Source organism: Triticum aestivum, chromosome 4B (assembly GCF_018294505.1).
Source record: "Triticum aestivum cultivar Chinese Spring chromosome 4B, IWGSC CS RefSeq v2.1, whole genome shotgun sequence".
NCBI classification, from domain to species: domain Eukaryota; kingdom Viridiplantae; phylum Streptophyta; class Magnoliopsida; order Poales; family Poaceae; genus Triticum; species Triticum aestivum.
Genome location: NC_057804.1, coordinates 583,885,977 through 583,894,289, shown reverse-complemented (window position 1 = coordinate 583,894,289; position 8,313 = coordinate 583,885,977). Strand labels below are relative to the sequence as shown.

Here is an 8,313-nt window from a genome sequence, read left to right as displayed (position 1 = left end):
TGCGCTCCCAGTACGTCTCGATGCTCTGGTTCGTGCCGGTGGTCGGGTCGAGGCAGACGATTTTCCATGCTTCGGCGAGGCATTCCTCCTCCTTGGACGCCCACTTGATGCGCGGCTCGCCTGACCTGGCCGTCCGCTTCTTCTTCTTGCGCCTCCTCGCCGGAATAGTCGCCGGCTCCTCCTCCTCCTCCTCCTCCTCCCCCTCGTCCTCCTCCTCCTGCTCCTCCTGCTCCTCGTCGCTATAGACGTAGCCGAGCTCGCCGTCCATGCCGCCGCTGAGATCCACCGTCTCATCCGCGGTGAACCCGGGAGACGCGGCGGCCGCGGCCGAACCTTCCGCGATGATGTCGTCCATGTCGGCCTCGGTCTCGTCGACGTCGCAAAGGTGCGAGAAGGGCAGCGCGCAACGACGGAGAGTGGGCGTCGGGGAGGACGCGTACGCGGGCGTCGAGTAGTTGTATGGAGGGTACTGCACACCGGTGAAGGCGGGCGAGGGCGTGCGCTGGGTCGGGTGTCCATGGGGGAAAGTGACGTTTGGGTTGAACCCACCGTGCGCGTCCCCGTCGGCGTAGCCCGACGAAGATGATCCCCATGGCTGTGGCGACGGAGACCCGACGCCTTGCTGGCCCCAGGGCGCGTACTGCGCGTGGTTGCCGGGTGGATTCATCATCCCCGCGCGAGTCACCTCGGCCTCGGCTTGGTCCGCCGAAGCGGCAGCCGCAGCCGCGCGTGCCGCGTTGTCACGGGCCTTCTTGGCGAGGGCCCTGTTCCGCCGGTCGGCGGTGACGGCCTCCCGGCGCTGCACTTCCACCCTCCAATCGGCGTTTGTCATGCCCAATGGCTTGGACGGCGGCGCCCTCGGCTTCCTCTGCTTCGGCTGGGCGACGGAGGCGGTCGCGGTTGCCACGGCACGGGGGACGACGTACTTCTTCGGTGGCATGGCGGCCGGCTGGGAGGCGAGCGGGAGGGAGATTGGCGGGAGGGAAGGAGAAAATGGGAGGGAAGTGGGGAAAAGCGGGAAGAAACGGCGGGAAGAGGCGCTCGACTCGCCGACAGGACAGACCCACGCGTCCTTTTCGCTTGTGCCGGCGCCCCAGGCGCTCCCCAGGGAGTCGGGTTCTGCCTGGGTCCGCCGGCATCAGTTTCGGTCTGAGCCGGCAAAAAACGGGATTTTGGAGGGCGACTGGGCCGTTTTTTCGGCGCCGGCATGACAAAAACGTCCGGGAAGGGCCTGTTGGGAGCGCGGCTGGAGATGCTCTTACGTACGTTTATAGAAATTCTTATTAGCGATATTATTGTAGCTAGCTGCGGTCGAGTACATTAACCCAGAACCACGTAAGTACTCTACGCTTGCCCATTGATGCGGTCGAGTAAATGTAGTTACTGTTGCTTGTAGTCCTCCTTGTTGTATGGAGCGAAGAGCTCGGAGATCCAGTTGGTCTTGCGGTGCGTGGCGGAGCTCAGGTCGGCGCACATGCCGTCGCTGTCGTGGATGCTGTAGGTGGAGATGCAGTGCCGGCGGTAGAACCGCGTGGTGCGACGCATGGCGTCGGCCTCGCCGGCGACGTGCCTCATCATGGCCTGCACGGTAGGCAGCTCGAACCGCCCCTCCAGCAGCCCCGCCAGCCATCGGCACCGCAGCTCCGACGTGTGCAGGTTCGATGCGCTCTCCACGAACCCCACGAATGCCATGTTCGGGATCAGCGGGTGGATCGTGCCGCTGCACAAACACATCAGTCATCAGGCACTGGGTACATGCACGTGTAACTAATGATAAACATGCTACTCCCTCGGTTCCAATAACGTATGACTAAGAGGGTGTTTGTTTCCAGGACTTATTGATTTAGGGACTTAAAAAAGTCCCTATAAGTTCCATCTAAACCAAACAGAAGGGACTTATAAGGACTTAAAGTGGGCATTTATGACTTATGAAATAAGACTCTCAAGAGAGTCTTATAAGGACTTATAGTTGTAATATGTTCTTATAGGGACTTATAAGTTCCATGAACCAAACAGGTAGAGACTTTTTAGGGACTTGAGACTTATAAGTTGGGACTAAAAAAGTCATAGGACTTATGAACCAAACAGGGCCTAATGTAGTGCCAAAAAACATCTTTTATTATGAGATGGATGGAGTACTATACACGTACTGGTAGAGGGGCATCATGGAGGACTCGTCGACGAGGAGGCCGCGGAAGGGCTTAGGGAGGACCTCGCGGAGCTTGTCCGTGCCCTCGAAGCCGGTGGCGAGGAAGACGAGGTCGGCCTCCACCCCGGTGCCGTCTTCGAGGACGACGCCGATCTCCGAGAGCCACCACCCGTCGGGGGCCCTCTTGAAGCGCACCAGGCCGTGGTCAGCCATGTCGAAGAAGCCCTCCGGGAGGAAGGCCAGTTGGCAGCTGGCGTAGTCCTCGACAAAGGGGTGGTCCGGCGTCAGACCGTACTTGCCCAGCGGCAGCTTCCACAACAGGTACGACTCGATGAACTTCGACACCCCTGCCCGCTGCACCACCAAGATTCATCCATGCATGCATGGTTGCTGCTGTCATGAGAAATTTGTGCATGCATGGTTTGTGCAATAAGTAATGTTCTTCACGGCTGCGAATTATGACGTACACATACATACCAGTGGGCTCATGAGGCGGCAGAGGAGGGATCTGAAGAAGCTCTGGTTGGGCCGCTCGTAGAAGAGCTGGGAGAAACGTGTCGAGTAAAACAGGAAGAATGGCAAGCCCCAGATGGCGTATGACGGCACCATCCAGTGCAGGGTCCGCACCAGCATCGTGCACGCCTGCCCGCCGTCGCCTTCAAACAAAGAAAACAAGGTTTTGCTATTCAGTTTTGCTAAGTCTCAGTCGATTGAAACTTCGTTATGTCTCAGTCGATACTATCTTTCTTTGATTTTGCATGGGGATCATACAAAAAAATATTTTCTGTTTTTCTTTTTCTTCTTGCATACTATATCACTTGACTGAGACTTGGTTAAGTCTCAGTCGACTCAGACCTAGGGTGTGCTATGTATCAGCTACCTGAAATTTTATCTCGCATGCAGTCACCTTCCTCCTTCCCCCTTTTCTTCCTTCACACGGGACCTGTCTAGAGAAGTCGCCGGAGAAGACAACCCCACTATCTATTATTAGGGGTGGGGGGAAGCCATGGGGGTGCAGGAGAGCGCCGGGGTTTTTCTCTATTGTGGCGAGGCCTAGAGGGATGGCCAGGGCAGAGAGGCTGTGCGCGGTAGCGCTGGCCGGCCCGGGTGATGGAGGCTGACAGTTAGGGCGAGGCAGGCCGACGGTGTCACGAGCAAGAAGAGAGGGAGGTAGAATATGAACAATGCGTGTTCTATTTTTGATTGTTGGATGAAGACCTAAGGGCTCTGGTTGGAAGTGACTGATGGACTTTTATTTTCAGGCACCTAACTTATAGTTGGTCCCAACAAAAAAAGCAAAGCAAACTTAATCGGTTAATCGACCGATCCATGTTTTAGGAGATGAGTAAAGTGCATTTTCATCCCTCAACTTATCAAGAAATGTGGTTTTTGTCCCTGAATTTTTTAGTGCAACCTCCCAACTCTCAAGTCTTTGACAGTGACCTTCCTTGGTCAAACGTGATTTTAACTTGATGTGGCACAGTTTTGGCCACATCTTAGTGCAACCTTCCTGTCCCAACACTTAATATCGAATAGTGGATTCCTCGACCAAAACCTGGTTTACTCTTAGGAGAATTTGGACAAAATTTACTCGTAGGAGAATTGTCATAAGTTGAGGGATAACAAAATGCACTTCCTCTTAGGAGAATTTGGACACAGTAGAAGCTAGCTAACTATGGGAGTATGCTTTTACGCACCTTGGTTTGCCTGAACACATTCGTTGGCTAGATCGATAGCGCTCTTCTTGTACCCAACCACCACAACCTTCTTTCCTCTCATCAGCTCAACGGTCTCCTCCTTGCTCAGCTTGCAGTAGTCCAGCGAGTGCATCACCGTCCCCTTGAACACCTCCGGCCCCTTTCCCGGCGGGAACACCGGCATCCGCGGCACGTCGCCGTACTTCCCCGTGCACATCACCACGAACTCGAACTTGTAATACTGCACATTCCCGTGGCAAAATATGCTCGTGAGGTGATTGAATTTATCAGAAGTCGGTGCAAAGGATGTAAAAGCAATCATGCATGACAAGAATACAAAGTAGAGGAACTTGTGCCTGAACAGTGCCGGAGCCGCCGGTGGCGACGCCGACCTCCCACGTGGGCTTGCCCTGGAGCGGAGCCTTGCCGGTGCCGCTCCACCGCTCGGTGAACCCGGCCTCGGCGCCGCCAAGGAACTTGATGTCCACCACTTTGGACCCGAACGAGATGTAGCGCCAGAGATCGAACTCGTCGGCGTAGCCCTCGAGGTAGTCGACGACCTCGGTGTGGGTCGGGAACGCCGGGTCGTCACGGTTGCCCCATGAGTAGTCGGAGAACTCGTAGTTCGCGCGTGGCGTCTGGAGCCGCGTGGTGCGGTACACGCAGTGTTTCCACACCCCGCCCACGGACGGCGTCGCCTCGAACACCACGGGGTCGTAGGCCGCCATCTGCTTGGCGGCCGCGAGCCCGCTGATCCCGCTGCCGATGATGGCCACACGGGACACCGTGGGCACGGCCTCCCTCGTGGCCCGTGCTGCTTTCACTTGCGCCATGGCCGTGGACGACGCGAGGTGATGGATGGAGCTCTGGCTGTGTGTGATGAACTTGTGATCGATTGATGTGTGTGCAAGAGAGAACTGCTTGTTGGTGTCGATAAGAAGAAGGCTTGAGCGTATTTATAGGGATCTTGCTTTGCATAAAGGAAGTAGGCCCATGCATAGCATGCATGCGGACGGCACAAGGAAAGTGCTGCTACACCGTGACAAAAATTAGAGTCCCAACGCAAAGTCACGATCACACCTTCGCTAGACCAGGGGTGTACAGACTCATGGATACCATGCAGCGGCATCTACTGGTTGAAGGATGCGGCGCCTTGCTCACTGCCCACGCCATAGGAATCTGCATGAGACGAGGCATTCACGTGAGGTACTAGTAGTATTTCTCTCCATTGCATGCATGCGGGCACTCGGCACTCGACGTAGTCCCGGCTTAGGGTAGAGTGCCAAAGCGCTCAGGAATCAGCACAAAAAGGGAAGACTTGTGTGAGATCTTATATTAGATGAGATCAATGAGATTCACTGGTGGAAAAAGGGCCTTTGGTCGCGGTTCGCAACTGCTATTAGTCGCGGTTGCGCAACCGCGACCGAACGGGCGCGACTAAAGGCCCCACCCTTTAGTCGCGGTTGCTTAAGAACCGCGACTGAAGGCCCGTCCACGTGGGCGCCAGGTGGCCGTCGGGGCGGAGGACCTTTAGTCGCGGTTCTTCTGGCCAACCGCGACTAAAGGCCGCCGCAGGTTTAGGGTTTTAGCCCCCCCCATTAAACCTGTTTTCTGTTTAATTTGTATTGTTTTATTTCTTTTGTGCTTTATTTTAATTTTGAAGGAGTTTCACATATTCTACGGTACTACATACATGCATATGAATGTACAATTTCAAACAAATTTGAAATTAGAACCAAAAAGAATTCAAGAGGAATATACAATATATATTCAATATCATCGGATGACCATATACAATTTTGAACAAGTTTCCATACATAATTTAATGCATATAAAGTTCTACGTCCTCGTAATGGTGTTCTCCTTTAGGATGGAGGACTTCCCTCCTGAACCATCCAGCTAGTTCCTCTTGAAGTGGTCGGAAGCGAGCTTCTGGACTAAGCATCATCCGGAGGTTATTCCTCTGAGCATTGGTATCACTCGGAACCCGCTCAGAGGTGTATCTCCGGATCATCTCACAGACATAGTATGCACATAGATTGGTCCCCGCTGGCTGAATATCCTCACCATTCTTAGCCTTTGCCCTTTTGAATTCTAGCTCTTTTTTTGAATTCACCGACCTTTGTATCTACGAACCGTCTCCAAACCCTACGAGGCAAAGAAAATTAAATGAACAAGAGAGTTATTAGTTACTTGATATTAGGAAATGAACGAAATAGGCCGATCGATATAGAGCGCAAATGAATGAAAATAATTACTTCTACAGCATTCTTCTCATGTCGACCCAAAGCTTTGGATCCTTATTCAGAGAGTCGTGGACGAGACATTCTGAGGTGTCAACTTTAATTACTAGCAGAATCCAGTGGAACCTGCGGACACGATACATGCACAGTACGTCATGCATAACTCATCGATTAGCCGGCCACATACCATGCATGGAGTAAACAAAAGAGAATGTGCTCAAGACAGAAACACTCACCCAAAATGGTAAGGAAATAGAATATCACTTTTGAGTTCCTGCTTTGTAAGAAACTGCCACAGGTCTGCCTCCATGTCGGCGGGGTGATGCTCCAACACATATCCATTAATGATGTGTGGATCAATGAACCCAACATCATGGATGTTCCTTACTCTGCATTCCTTAATCTTCATTCTGCATGTATAATAGCGGACACAACAATATAGTTAGGACATATATATAGTGCAGGCAATATGAACGAGATGGGGTAGAAATAAATCACTTACAGAACGTAGCAACTGATGATAGATTTGTCGAGCTCGCGCAGATTGAAAAGCCTGGAACAATTCACTCAGATGAATTTGTACATAGTAATGTTTGAAGTGATGCTCATATCTAACTTCCGCATAAATATATTCTTTGGCGTTTTTATTTTTTATGTAACCCTTGTACCATTTCAGCAGAGCTTTCATTTGTGGAGGTAGATCCTGTTCCTGCGCAGGCTCGATGAGAGGCCCATTCTTCACATATGTAATTACTACCTCCTTCACTGGCGCCTCATCAAGGCCTAACAGTTCACGAAGAGTAATACCTAAGTTGGCCGCTTGTTCTCTGGCACTCGTTACAGTCAATCCATGTGCTGCCGCAGCTGCTATGATATCGGGGTCATCCGGACCGGCGGCTTTCACTATAAGTGGGGCAATCGATTGTTTACTTTGTTCCCCGAGCTGGGCAACTCGTTTCCCGCTTTTTTACTTTCTAATTCCGTTTTCTCGGCCTCCTCCAAGGCTTTGTTCTCCTGGTTCTCCGCCCGCTCTTTCTTCTCCTTCAACATGAGTGCCTGCCTACGAAGTTCACGTGCATAGTCGTCAGGCAGATTCTTCGCGGCTTGGGACGGTGTGCTCAAAAATGACTTAGCCCACTTCTTTTGCTCATCAGAAAATACTGGCTTGGGCTCGGGCTCTCTTTTCTTCTTGTAGTCCGCCTTCCATTTCTCATGATCAGCAGCCGCGGCCGCGACAGTTTCCTCGGCACTACGTTCCCAAGGCCTTGTGGGGAGAGGCTTCAATGATGGCTCCGGTACCTTTGTGGTCTTAGGTACATAAGGGTCCGGGTTAATAATCCAGGACTGCTTCTGCTTCTTTGCCGGAGGTGGATTGGGGGGCGGCGTCTGATCACCCGCCGGACGAGGACTGGGGGGCGGCGTCTGATCATCCGCCGGACGTTGTGGATTGGGGGGCGTCGGCTGACGTGATGGAGGTGTAGGTGAACCGCCACCACCGTAGGGGGGTGGACTTGTTGTCCTTGGCGCCTCGCCTGGAAACTTGATAAACTTCTTTTGCCATAGAATGAAATGACGCTTGACATCTCCAAGTCTTTTCTCCCCTACAGGTGTAGCAATGTCAATCTCCAGGTCCTCAAACCCTTGGACTATGTCCTCCACCGTGACACGAGCATAGCCATCTTGAATGGGGGTGTTGTGGTGGAGTGCTCCAGGTAAACATGGTAAAGCACTGCCGATGGCTACCTTCATGGTGGAGTGCTCCTCCATGAAAGTATCACCGAAATGAGCAAGATAGCTTTCATCGATGAAACCATCCCCTTCTTCATCTTCTTCCATTATAACCCCTCTTTCTCCATGCTTGGTCCAACAATTATAGCTTGGCATGAAACCGTGCCGAAGCAGGTGCAGGTGAACTTCTCTTGAGGAAGAGTAACCCTTCTGATTCTTACAGTCAACACATGGACAGATAACAAAACCCTTCTGCTTGTTCGCATTAGCCACTACGAGGAAATCTTTCAAACCCGTAGTGAACTCGCGGGAGAGTCGGTTACCGTACATCCATTGCCGATTCATCTGCATTATTATAATATAAAATATATAATTAACCATCATGCATTTGTTAAAGTAACTAGCTATAAACAATAGAAATTAAACAATGAACAACACACATGCATATTTTATCAATGACACACATGCATGAAAGGTTCAAGTTGCTAACCGCGAT

General features: G+C 52.1%; 1 protein-coding gene across 1 annotated transcript; it reads right to left on the bottom strand.

Moving 5' to 3' along the window:
- Positions 1-1,167: 1,167 nt before the first annotated feature.
- On the bottom strand, positions 1,168-4,762 carry LOC123089282 (probable flavin-containing monooxygenase 1). The gene is made up of 5 exons (XM_044511000.1): positions 4,203-4,762; positions 3,847-4,087; positions 2,627-2,805; positions 2,151-2,503; positions 1,168-1,720 (listed from the first exon to the last, which is right to left on the bottom strand). The coding sequence occupies exons 1-5, from the start codon at positions 4,677-4,679 to the stop codon at positions 1,381-1,383; spliced, it is 1,590 nt and encodes a 529-aa protein (XP_044366935.1). The 5' UTR covers positions 4,680-4,762; the 3' UTR covers positions 1,168-1,380.
- Between the last annotated feature and the right edge of the window lie 3,551 nt (positions 4,763-8,313).